At 42.9% G+C, this 13,811-nt stretch overlaps 1 protein-coding gene across 2 annotated transcripts in view; it reads left to right on the forward strand.

Annotated features, from left to right (window-relative positions):
* Positions 1-13,811, forward strand: part of znf438 (zinc finger protein 438) — a 311,227-nt gene that overhangs the window by 122,637 nt on the left and 174,779 nt on the right. The window contains exon 2 of one of the 2 annotated variants that reach the window (XM_072508356.1): positions 8,112-8,188. The exons of the other annotated variant lie outside the window; for it this stretch is intronic. Coding sequence (XP_072364457.1) covers positions 8,112-8,188 — 77 coding nt within the window. The remainder of the gene's footprint in view (positions 1-8,111; positions 8,189-13,811) is intronic. 2 annotated transcript variants of the gene reach the window in all.

Below are 13,811 nucleotides of genomic sequence, written 5' to 3' on the forward strand. Positions count from 1 at the left end.
GGCGAGGAACGACTCAAACCAGCTTGAAAGGATATTGGAAAGGGTGAGTAAATCCGGCATTCTGGTCCATGTTTAGACTAACAATATAGGGAAGAGAGTTCCAGTTTGGAGTGTGCTAAGAGCTACATTAGTCAACACGGTCTTGGGTCCTTTACCTGAGGAATATACAAATGAGATAACTGAACAGTGATGTGGGAAAGAGGTTAATTTCATGAGACACCACTGGCAGCATTATTGGGGCAGGAAGGAGCTGTATAGTTAGGTCAGGGTCCACCTGAACCAGTCTAGGGCCAGAGTCCTAGTACAAAGGATAAATGGGGTGGCCGCAATTACTTTAACTGAGTAAGTGGAGGGGAGGCCTCAGTTGGATTACGTAGTATAACAATAAGCAAAATACTGCAGATGCTGAAACCTGAACCTAGAACAGAGGGTGCTGGAAAAACTCAGCAGATCTGGCAGCATCTGTAAGGAGAGAAAGCAGAGTTAATGTTTTGAGTCCTTTTAACTTTGTCAGAACTGAGAGGGATAACCAAAAGGACTCAACTGCTGAGTTGCTGAGTTTCCCTCAGCATCCTCTGCTCTCAGTGGCAGACAGAGTAAAGTTAGTCAGAAATTGTACTTGAGATGCTACAGGTAAAAGATGTAAGATGATTTAGCCAGGAGAGAGAAATAATAAACATGGGCATCTAAATAACAAAAGTGAGAGGCGAGTTAGGGCTGATTAGAGATGAAAAAGAGAATCTGCAGGCGACATGGCATGGCCGAGGTACTGAGGAATGCTTTGCATGCATTTTCACAAGGAAGGAAGATGCTGTCGAAGCTCAAATGAAAAGACATAGCTGAGTTACAGGATGGGCTAAAAATTGAGATAGGAGATAGGCTGCATGTACCTGAAGTTGACATGTCACCAAGACCAGGTGGGCTGCAGCCAAGGATACTGAGGGAAGTAAGGGTGGCAATTTTAGAAGTACTGGCCATAATCTTCCAAGCTTCCTCGGAAGTTCTGCATAATGGGCTTGTCAGCACAATTGAAGCCCAGGGAATAAAAGGGACAGTGGCAGTATGGGTATGAAGCAGGCTGAATAACAGTTATCTTTCGGAAGGAGGAAGGTATGCAATGAGATTCCATGGAGGTCAGCACCAGGATCACTGCTTTTCTTGGTATATATCATAACTTAGTCTTGGAATTTCAAAATTTTGCATATGACAAAACTTGGGAGTATTGTGAACTGTGTGAAGGAGAGTGATAGACTTAAGAGGATAGATGGTCTGGTGGAATGGATAGACCAATGACAGATGAAATATCAATGCAGGAAATCAAAAGTTGGTATATTTTGGTAAGAACAAGATGACGCCATATAAAATAAAGGAAGCAATTCTAATGGGGTGCAGGAATAGACACACTTGGTGGTATATGCGCATAAATCATTGAAGGTGGCAGGGCAGATTGAGTGTGTGCTTAAAAAGGCAAACTGGATCCTGAACCTTTTTAAGTAGACATGATGTGGAGATGCCGGCGTTGGACTGGGGTGAGCACAGTACGAAGTCTTACAACACCAGGTTAAAGTCCAACAGGTTTGTTTCGATGTCACTAGCTTTCGGAGCGCTGCTCCTTCCTCAGGTGAATGAAGAGATATGTTCCAGAATCATATATATAGACAAATTCAAAGATGCCAAACAATGCTTGGAATGCGACCATTAGCAGGTGATTAAATCTTTACAGATCAATTTAACCTGGTGTTGTAAGACTTCGTACTTTTAAGTAGAAGCATTGAATGCAAACGAGGAAGTGACGATGAACCTTTCTAAAACATTGGTTCGGCCTCAACTGGAGTGTCGTGTCCTCTTCTGGGCACTACACTTTGGGAAAGACATGAAGGCTTTAGAGCGAATTAGGGAAGGATTTATAAGAATAGTTGCAGGGATGAGAGACTTTGGTTAGCTACATGGATGGACTGGAGAAGTTGGGGTTATTTCCTTAAGGAAGAGAAGGTCATGAGGAGATTTGATAGAGGAGTTCAAAATCATGAGGGGTCTGTGCAGCACAGATAGAGGGAATTGTTCCCATTGGCAGGTGGGTTGAGAAACCTGAGTATGTGGTGGAGGCAGATTCAGTTGTAGTTTTCAACAGGGAAATAATAAGCACCCAAAGGGGAATGATTTACAGGGCTATGAGGAAAGGGGGAAGTGGGATCAGATGAGTTGCCCTTGCAGAGAGCCATACCAGTCATGACTGACTGAGTGGATTCTTTCTGTGCTGCATTTGATTGAGTAAAACACAAGAGCCGAAGGGTAGGTTAATGTGCTTTTGTCCAAATAAGTGCTCTTTATACAAATGTACAGAGTATAAAGAACAAACTCCGTGAACTGTAAGCACAAATTTAAGTTGTGAGGATTTGTCATTATTGAGAGTTAGTTGCAAGACGGTCAGGACAGGGAACTAAATTCACCAGATTATCTTCATGAAGGGTGGAGAGGAATAGCCTTGGTGGTTATGGATAAAATCTAGTGAAGTAATTGGACGATGGAGACTTTATGGGTACATAACATCAGAATGTAAGAAATAGGAACAGGGTTAGGCCATGGAGATCTGCTCTGCCACTAAATAAAATAACAGCTGATTTGATTATTGTCTTAACTCCACTTTCTCACCTGTCCCCACAACTCCACTTTCTCACCTGTCCCCCACAAGCCTCGACTCCCTTGTCGGTCAAATATTTCTGCATGCCCAAACCGTAGTGAATTTCTTGTGTGTCTGGGCAAGTTTACTGTAATATTGTCCTCGAATCAGCAAGGTGGCACGACATATTAGGTTTGATAGTGAATTAGATTTATTTCACAGTCTTATGATGCATTTATCTAATAGTGATCATGTTATGATTGAGTTCAATGTAGTGTTTGGGAGGCAGCAATGCAAAACAGCTACTTAGATTTAGGCAAGGCTGTCTTTGAATAGGTAAGCCAGAAGCTGGGTAAGTCTGTGACTGGGTTAATGTCAGAAGATCAAGTGGGAGATTTTCAGAGTCAGTTTATAGCCTAAGGGGGCAAACGTTATACTTGCCAAAAAGACAGGCATGGATGACTTAAAGGCACTTGAAATTGAAAGAAAAAGCATACAAAGTGCAAAGACAGTACAGATTCTGAGGGTGGAAAAGATGCAAAGATCCGGAAAGGCTGGCCAAACTGTCAGCTACAAAAAGGAGGGTATGGAAAGAAGAATGCAAGACATCAAAATTGGCTCAACTTTTATCTGAGACAAATGAGAGTTGTCAGGAGCAATATGTACTCTTTGATATAGGTAAGATTGTTAATGAAAATGGAAGCCTATGTTCGATTCCAGCCTTGGGTGACCGTGTGGGGTTTGCACGTTCTACCCGTGTCTGTAGGTTTCCTCCACGTGCTCCCATTTCCTCCCATAGTCCAAAGATATGCAGGTTATGTGGATTAGCCATGCTAAATTTCCCTTCCAAGTCCAGAGATGTGCAGGTTAACTGGGGTTACGGTGACCGAGCGGAGGATTGGACCTAGCTAGGGCATTCTTTCGGAGGGTTGGTGCAGACTTGATGGGCCAAATGGCCTCCTACTGTACTGTAGGGTTTCTATGGAAATGGCAGACAAACAGAATGATTACTTAACTTCCGTGTTTACAGCAGAGGAAGAGGTCAGCCTGTAGGAAATTCCAAGGCAACTAATATTCAATCAGGGTCATTATTATAAAATACACAACATAAAAGTAATGGAGAAAGCAAATACATTAAAGAGTGACAAATACCCAGGGCCAGATGGTTTTCATCTCCAATTTTAAAGGAAGTAGGTGAGAACATTGCAGATGCTGTAAAGATAATCTTCCAAAGTTTACAATTTGGGAAGTGTTCCTTTTTAGATTGGAACATTTCTCGTGTCACTCCACTTTTTCTAAAAAGTGTGGGAAATTGGGGAATTATGGATTAGGTTAACCTAACACCTATCCTCAACATCACTGGTGTCTATAATTAAAGATAGAGTAACTGAACACCTTGAAACTTTTCAGCTGATCAGAGAGAGCCAGTGTGGATTTGTAAATGGTAGGTCAGGCCTGACCAACCTAATTGAATTTTTGGAGATGTGACTACAATACTTGGGCCGGAGAATGTCTAGCAATCCTATTTGTATGAACGTTCAGGAGAAATTTGAAAAAGTCCCTCACGAGACTTGGCTAAAGCTGATGAAATTGACGGCAAATTATTGACTTCATCAAGGAGTTGGCAGAGAGTAGGGATAATGAGCAGGTAGGTATTTTAATTGGCACAATGTAACTAGTGGTGTCTAGGAAGGGTCTCGATTGTTCACTGTATTCGTTAACAATCAGATGATGGGCGAGAAAGCCACATATCAAAATTTGCCGATGACTTAAAGATGGGTAGCATTGAAAGCAGTACACATGGAAACTTAAAATTACAAAATATATTGATAAAGTGAATGGGCAAAACTGTGGCAAATGGATTCCAATGTCAGTAAATATGAGGTCATCCGCTCTGAACCTAAAAAGGGTTGAACAGGGGAATTTATAAATCTTAAAGCTAGAAACACTGGCAGTGCAAAGCATCTTGGGGATCCAGGGACATCATTAAAATGTCACGTACAGGTATGAAAAGGCTAATAGCATGGTGTATTTTCTCTCTATAATATGAGACGGTAGAAGACTTGCTTCAGCTATACGAAAGACCTGGTTAGATAACAGCTGGAGTATTGTCAGCAGTTCTGTGCACCACACCATGGGTAGGATATATTGGCTTTGGAGGGAATGCAGCATAGATTTTCAATTATACTTGGGACTCAAGGAGTTAAATTATAAGGAGTGATTGTGCAAACAAGGACCGTTTCCTGAAATTTAGCGGGTTAAGTTTGATTTGATTGGAGTTTTCAAGATATTAAAGGGGACTAGACCGAGAGAAGCTACTTCTAGTTGAAGAGTTAAAGACTTTGTATGCAGTCATAGTCTAAAAGTTAATTTCACTCCTGTAATAATAATCTTTATTGTCACAAGTAGGCTTATAGTAACACTGCAATGAAGTTACTGCGAAATGCCCATAGTCACCACATTCCGGCGTCTGTTCGGGTACACTGAGTGAGAATTGAGAATATCCAAGTTACCTAACAGCACATCTTTCTGGACTTGTGGGAGGAAACCGGAGCACCCGGAGGAAACACACACAGACACGAGGAGAATGTGCAGACCCCACATAGAGAGTGACCCAAGCTGGGAATCGAACCTGGGACCCTGGAGCTGTGAAGCAACTGTGCTACCGTGCTACCCTAAGGTGCAGATTTAAGAAACCCTTGTACACCCCAAGGGTATTGGAAGTTTGGAGCTCCTGCAACTTACGCAATCAGGTGTTCATTTTAAATCTGAAACTAATGCCAAAGGATATGGGGCCAAGGAGGGTATGGAGTTAGACCACAGATTAGCCATGATCTCATTGGCTGGTGGAACAGTTTCAAAGAGGCAAAATTACCTCCTCCTGTTCCTACGTGTTTATCCTCACGTCAAATTCCCCTATTCAGAGGTCTCCCCCTACCTTCCCAGAAGGGATGAAATTGACAAGCTGACTCAATATTTGGAAGCCTTCCAATGCATGAGCAAATCAGTCAGCTGATCCTTATGAAACGCCACTTTCATGGAACAATTAGGTAGCTGGGGGTCTGATGCACGTACCTGTTAACTGGCTCCTGATGTTCAGTGGCTTGCTGAACTTGAGCTTGATCTCCTGTTTATAACCAGCCAGCTGACTTGGCATTAACATGTATTTGTGAAAACGAACAGAAATCAGAGCAGGGCAACAACCAGACAACTGAACAGTTAATCAAATACATAATACAGCTCTATGCAGAAAAAAAAGTATAAATTAAAATAACATCCGAAAGAGGCAGTGAATGAGCGCGCTAAGTGATAATGCAAGCTTGGAGGCAGAGAGAATAAGGTATAAAAGAGAAAGGAATCCACTTCAAGTCATGATGGGCTGAGCACTGCCCACCAGTAGCAATAAAGGTAAGTGCACAAAATAATATGGGAGATGAGTCATTGACATTCATTTGTGATGCATATTGCTCTGTTTCAGATGACCTAACAAATAGGTGACAAAATCTCAAGGAATTTGCTTCCTGTTTTTCCCTGGATGTTTTTTGGAATTGACTTTTTCCAGCATTGGTCAGTGGTGTGTCAGTCTTGCGTCCAAGTCAAAGTGCTGTGTTCAACCCCCACTCCAGCATTTAAACTCTAACTATGCTGGCAAGCTAGCCCTGGGGAAGGGTTCAGTCGACTCATTCCTTTGCTCCTAACCTTTGGAGTTTTAAAAGAATGAGAGGTGATGTTCATAGAATCCCTGCAGTGCAGAAGGAGGCCATTTAGCCCATCGAGTCTGCGCCAACCCTTCGAAAGACCACCCTACCTCGGCCCAATCCCCGCTCTGGCCCTGCATCCCCACCCAACTATTGGACACTAAGGGGCAATTTAGCATGGCCATTCCATCTAACCTGCACATCTTTCGATTGTAGGAGGAAACCCATGTAGACACGGGAGAAAGTGTAAACTCCACAAAGCACCTTCGGTTGGAATCGCCAGGTCCCTGGCGCTGTGAGGCAGCAGTGCTAGCCACCGTGCCGCCCCAAATGTTACTGAAACATTAAGATCTTGAGGGGATTTGATAGGGTGGATACCAGGAGGTTGTGGCAAAGACCAGAACCAAGAGACGAAGTTTAAGAATCACAGGTCTACCATTTGAGACCGAGATGTGGACTATTTTCTTCTCTCTCAAAGGGTCATTAATATGTAGAATTCTCTTCCCTGGAAATTAGTAGAGATTTGCGATATTGAATTTATTCAAAGCAGAATTAGACCAATTTTTCATAGAATCATAAAGTTTACTGAACAGAGGCCACTTGGCCAATTGAGTTTGTGCCAGCTGAAAAACGAGTCCTCCAGCCTAATCCCACTTTCCAGCATTTGAGGTACATATCCAGACACCTTTTTAAAAATAAGTTCAGGGTTTCTGCCTCTACAACCTTTCAGATAGTGAGTTCCAGACCCCACATCCCCCTCCCTTAAATTTCCACTCTAATCTTTGTACCAATCTCTTTAACTATCATGGAATTTACAGTGCAGAAGGAGGCCATTCAGCCAATCGAGTCCGCACCGGCCCCTGGAAGGAACACCTCCACCCCAGCCCACACCTCCACCCCAGCCCACACTTCCACCCCATCCCCGTAACCCCACCTAACCTTTTTTTGGGCACGAAGGGCAATTTTGCATGGCCAATCCACCTAACCTGCACATCTTTGGACTGTGGGAGGAAACCGGAGCACCCGGAGCTAACCCACTCAGGCACTGGAAGAACGTGCAGACTCCACACAGACAGTGACCCAAGCTGGGAATCAAACTTGGGACCCTGGAGCTGTGAAGCAACTGTGCTAACTACTGTGCTACCGTTCTGCCCACTATGCCCCAAGCTGCTGACCTCTGCTTAAGTAAATTGGCCCTTTCCATCCCCTCTATGTCCAGGCCCTTCACAATTTTGTGCATCTCAATCAAACCTTCCCCCAGCCTCCTCTGTTCCAAAGAGAGCTATTCCAGCCTATCCAATCTATCCTTTTTGATGGACAAGGGGGGGGGCAGTGGAGTTGAAACCACACCAATGATCTTATTGAACCGCAGAGCAGGCTTGAAGAGTTGAATAGCCTAAAACTGCTGCCAAGGCCTATGACAAGTCCAATGTGCCATCTTACTTAAGAGACATTAAAACAAACCACCTCTGGTCCCCCAAATCAGAAGAACCCATTGAACTGTTAGAACAAGAGGAGCAGAGTTCTCACGGAAATCTAGCCAGCATTTTGCCATCAACCAACTCCATCCAAAACAGATTACTTGGTCATTCATTTTATTTCTGTTTGTTGATCATGTTGTTTTGCAAATTGTCTCCCCGGTTTGTCTGAAAAACAGTGACTGCACCTCAAACGTAATTCATTGGTTGTGAAGAGTTGTGGGGATATTCTGAAAATGTTAAAGGCATGATATAAATACATGTTTGCTCATTCATTTCTGTTTTGTTTCTCTCCTCTCTTACGGCCCTCTCTAGTTCTTGGGAGGTTAGTTCATCCTACAAGCCCTTAGCGAGAAGAGTGATCCTTATTGATTGTCAGCATGAGGACACTGGTAAGGAATTCCCATACTGACATTTTTTTTTCCAGCATTCCCTGCCAAAGTCTAAATTATCATCTAATGGAAACACCGATGTTCATAATTCTAACTGCCACTCTCTTATTTGGGGGACCATCTTGAGGATATTTCCAAATTATTCTTTCCTGTCACGAGGACTATTTTCATATTTCTTGTTGTCACAATTTGAACACTTTGGTCAGCCATAAATCTGGTTGCTTTAAGACTTTTTTGGTTCTACAGAATTGTGCTCCAAATTTCAGCGTGTGCTTTATTAGAGTTATTATCTAACCCAGTTTGGACGGGGTAGTGTTTTGTGGTGGTCAGAGGGAAGGAGCACGAGTGCATTTTTTTGGGGGGCAGATGGGTGTATTGCTGGACTCTGTCTGAGATGCCTCTGCAACAGTGCCATTGATTTGTGTTTTATAATTCTCACGTAAAACATTGTCTCGGAGCACAATCAGAATTGGATATCTGCCAGGTTGACCATCCTTCGACAACTGCCTCCTTTTGCCTGAGCTTGCACCTGTCCAAAATATCTTGGCTGTGATTGGGAATTCAATATGATCTCAGTTGTTGGTTTGGGCTATAGCCTGTTGGGCAATAGGATTGTAATTTGGATGTCTCATGTTGCTGGTCCACTGCATTGTCTCAGATTAGAGCACTTGAATGCACTCTGGGTGGGAGACTTGATTATTCACCACCAAGAGCGGCTGAGGAGTACAACCATTGCTCAAGCTGGAGGTTCTGAATGAATAGCTGCTAATTTGCGCATGTGCCAGGTACCCGAACATAGGAGGAAATAAGCACTTGACAGCATCCTCACCAACTTAACCTAACATGGGCACATCTGACCCCAGTAACGTTGGGAAAGGCTCTGCCGGCAAGTTCCCCACTGCTATTCAATAACACTTAGTCACTTTTTTGGGCTGTTTAGCCCACTTAGGATTTTTTTTTTTTAGCACTGGGGAGCTGAACTCCGAGATCAGGATGTCATTTTGAAAGGGTGCCCCAATCTCTACGTGAGCTAACCCCCCACCCATGGGCGATGACAACCCCCACACACACATGGGCACTACTCTATCCCCCCAAGTGATGACACCCTGCTATGGGGGCATGGCCCCCTTGAGCCCTGACCCTAGGCCGTGCCACTCTGGCATCCTTGCACTGGCACCCAGGCAGTGCTCCTGCCAGCTTGGCAGTGCCACCTGGGCACTTTGGCAGTGCCAGGGTGGCAGTGCCCAGGCACCATCTGGGAAGTGCCAAGGTGCCCACATTCCAGGGGGCCACCCTGCACTGACCCTGATCACCTGGGATGGCCCGGGAGACCCCCCCCCAGGTGCCGATCTGCCTGGTCCACGTTTGTGTGGACTGATCAGCGTCCAGCTATAGTCTCTCTGGTGTCATCAGAGAATCGAGGGAGGCCAGTGGATGGAGGGAGGCTGGTTTATCTCGGGTAAGTAGGTCTTAAGTATGTTTAACACCTCCTTCCGGGAGTGCCATTTGCCCCCCCCCCCCCCCGGGTTCGGAGGAATTCCGACTCCTCGCGGGACTTGTGTGAATCCCCCGTAGCGCGGAGGCTACCGGGAGGCCCGTGAGAGGGTTCTCCCACGATTCTCCGGCCACATTGTGCTCTCGCTCGAGCACAATTGGTCCAGAGAATCGCACCTGTTGTTTTTCATGCTACTTCTTTCCTCTCAATTACGTAACTCACACTTGCCAATGAGATTCCCATTCTGAAGTTGATTAATGTTGTCTTGTCCTTTGTTGCAGTCTTGCCGAGTGTTAACTTTTCTCTCAATTCTGCATCATTTTCAAATTGTGTTTTCGCAGAATCATAGATGCTGATGCATTGTTTTGATTTTTGGGATGAGGATATTTTAAAATAGTGATTTGTTCTGACCTGAGATGTGCTGCATGAGGTGTTACTGGAAGCAGATTCAGTAGTAACTTTCAAAAGGAAATTGGGTATGAACTTCAAATAGCAAACAAATTGCAGCGCTATGTGAAAGAACAGGAAAATGGGATAATTGGCTCTTTTAAAAAGAAACGATGGGCTGAATGACCACTTTGTGTGCTGTGAAATCCTATGATTAAGAAAATACTGTACATATTGCAGCAAGAATTACTTGTGTAGCTACACTGTAAATCATCATAAAAGATTGTGATTATAATGTGCTACACATAATGACCTGAAAAATACTTCTCTCCAGGATGAAATGAGCAAATAAAAAGGATACGTTAGTTGCTTCTCATCCAAATTGATACCGGTGAAATTATATTGAGCTATTGTATCAAGTGATTTAGGTCTGGTACAACTTGGTGTGTAACTTCGATTTCATTAGTACGTCAATCGAATAATAATTAAGAAAATACAAACAAATCTATCCAGGTTGGTAATCTTCACTAAAGGGATGTTATGGGCCAGGGTTTAGAGAACCCCAAAGGGTATCATGGAGTTCACCTGACCCACAACTTTTACTAGATTGTGGTATGGAGAGCACACGGCCCACTCTAATAGGTGTGGTACAGCAGAAATGGAAAAGTATTTTTTAAAGCAAAACAATGTTTATTCTATGAACTCAAGTTAACCTTTTTAAAACATACAGTGAACATCTTAGCAACCATTAATTCAAATACAACCCCCAAAGAATACAACACTAAGTAATCCTTTAGGCTTTCCTTTTTAACATCCATACGACTTAAAAACAAAACCTTTATCAGAAGCACATCAGGTTAAAGTCACTACTGAAAACATTTATAATTCTGAATTCACCAAATGATCAAGAGATAGGTTTTTCATGGCAGAGAGATCAACAGTACAGCTGCTCTGCCTGGCTTCAGCTCCCACACTGAAAACAAAACTAAAACATACCCTGCAGCAAACAGCCTAAAATGAAAGTAAAAGGCCGACAGACAACCCAGCTCCACCCACTCTCTGACATCACTGCAGTAGTACAACACCCATTTCTTAAAGTACTCTCACTACAGATATTTATATACACACCCATTTATAAACACCCATTTCTTAAAGGTACTCTCACATGACAGGTAGAAAAATAATCACATTCTGAATATGTTGCAGGATGTACAGTATATCTGGTAAGCCACCTAATTTATTAAATCTGACTGGATTTCTGTGAAAACTATAGGCACTGGTCCCAAGTTCTGTGTCTGCAGAATTTTGTATACAAGCGAGACTTATTTGCTGAGCAAAAGGTAGAAAACAATGATGATGAATTACAAAAGCTTTGACTATGTGTCAATCTCTTGACTGTTCAAGCTGAAAGACTTTGCGAACACTTGGAAAAGATTAATGGCCCATGATGTTGTCAGCAACAAACTGTTTGCATGGTTTGTTTCATTTTCATCAACTACTAAAGGCCTGTTAACTCTACATCAGCTAGGATTGAATGAAGAAATAGTGATTTGTTGCACACACAAACTGGTAGAGGTTTGTAATTTGCAGCCACTAAAATGTGAATACATGTTACTTCCAGGGCATCAGACTGAGCTTCTCGTGATGTGATGCCAAAAGATGCAATTTCCTCGGAAAGCTATCCCTCTCAAAGGAGGGGATGGAGAATTTGCTGGAGATAGATGATCAGCATTTTCACCATTGCACTTGAATTGCCCAGTGCCGAAGCACTGAATAACGGCAGCTCAAAAAAGTAATGTTTTGCTCCTGGCTGTTTAAATGGGAGAACGTATTCTATTTGGGTTCTTGCACCTCCCTGTGCCATTTCGCATGCCTGGATTGGAGAATGAGCAAGTGCCCTCCATCATTCAGTTGCCAGTTGCTTGGAGGTCTGAGTGTCTCCCCTTGGCTGCCTCAACGACCAATTTAATTGAACAAAAATTTATTCTGACAACCGGCTCACTAAAGTGCAGTGAGTCTAGGATGGCTTGAATAAACCGGATAATTTTCTGCACACGTGGATGCTGCTATCGTTTTGCATTAGTTCATGTTTGGTAAACTTTTTTTTTTAAAGATTCTGCAGATTTTCAGTAACCAATATAACCCCCAATGTGTACTACTTACTCCAGCAGAAGCAGTCTTTAAAGTCTGATTTTAATCATGTTCTTGACTGAAAATAAACATGCCATATTAATAATTGGACAGCTTAATACAAGTTATTGATATCAGCACTGGGCCACTGTGGCCTTAAAGGACACACCGTAGCAGTAGAACAACAGTGAGTTAAATGTTAAAACTCGCACCCGATAAAACAGCATATCCTCTGACTTCGCAGGAGCAATGCCATGGGGGCTCTGCTACTGTTTATGTATATCTATGATTTATATAGATATTTCCTCATCTAGAACCTTATGCTGTGTTTGCCACAAATTTGTCCTTGTAAGTTCTCAATTACTGTGTGAACCGGCATTGGTGATTTTCTCTTGGACACTTGGACCACTTGGAACTGGCTTGCGACTGCTTAATATCCCTGTCCTGACAAGTAAAACAATTGTCTCTGTAATTGCTGATGGGGCTCTGTATCGCTGAGTTTTAAGAATTTGATTTTAATTCACTGTCCTTCTCAATTCTGCCAGCTTAATATGTTTCAGTTAAAATGTGGTTCTTACGTTTTCCACCATGATTTAACCCTTTGGTTTTCTTTTCCAGGAGGCTTAGCTTAACACCGCCTCCTTTATTGCAAGCCGTCATCCTTTTTTGCTTTTCTTCCTCCCACTGTGTTCGAGCTCTGTTTAATTCCATTCTAGCCAGGGCAATTGCCTCTTTGCTTTGCAATTTTAAATCATGTTCAAGAATACAAATCCTTCCTTGCTGCTCTGTAGTGTCAGCATTGCACAAAGCTTTTCCACTCTTTTCAAATCATGTTTTCATCATTAACTTCCAGTACTGAAGCTAACTATTTTGCCTCATCTTGCTCAAACTTTTTCAGCATTTATAATTAGATGGCTTTACATTGTTTCCAACTGCCGTTAACTTTTATTTTTCAGCCTGATATGGCATTGTCCATTTAAAAGTAGCAGGCTGGGGTGGCGCGGTGGTTAGCACTGCTGCCTCATGGCGCCGAGGACCCAGGTTCGATCCCAGCCCCGGGACACTGTTCGTGTGGAGTTTGTACATTCTCCCCATGTCTGCGTGGGTCTCACCCCCACAACCCAAAGATGTGCAGGGTAGGTGGATTGGCCAAGTTAAATTGCCCTTAATTGGGGGAAAAAAGAATTGGGCACTTTATAAAAAAAAATAAAAAAAACGTGTTTCTGATTATATGGTCACATCTTTAATTGTAATATTAATTCTCACAGCTGGTTTACATTCATTTGCATTCTTTCGAGGTTTCTTGCTGTTTCCTATACAATTTCAAGTTTGACAGCCTCAATGGGTCTTCCTTGAAACCACTGGAGACAACGATATCTTATCCTCCGACACGTTGTTTTCTAACAAGAAATCAACAGCTTCAATGGGTACTGGCAGAAAGGCACCCACAATAACAGGACCAATAACTAAGCCACATTTTAAATTAACTTTGTACAAAGGAGCAGGTAAACAATTTCCATCAATGCCCCGAATCAATACCTTATTATTCAGTGAACACCTTGGGGAGAGCTTCATGTCACATGCATCAATGATGTACTGATCCTGTATTTC

This window comes from Scyliorhinus torazame, chromosome 6, assembly GCF_047496885.1.
Source record: "Scyliorhinus torazame isolate Kashiwa2021f chromosome 6, sScyTor2.1, whole genome shotgun sequence".
NCBI classification, from domain to species: domain Eukaryota; kingdom Metazoa; phylum Chordata; class Chondrichthyes; order Carcharhiniformes; family Scyliorhinidae; genus Scyliorhinus; species Scyliorhinus torazame.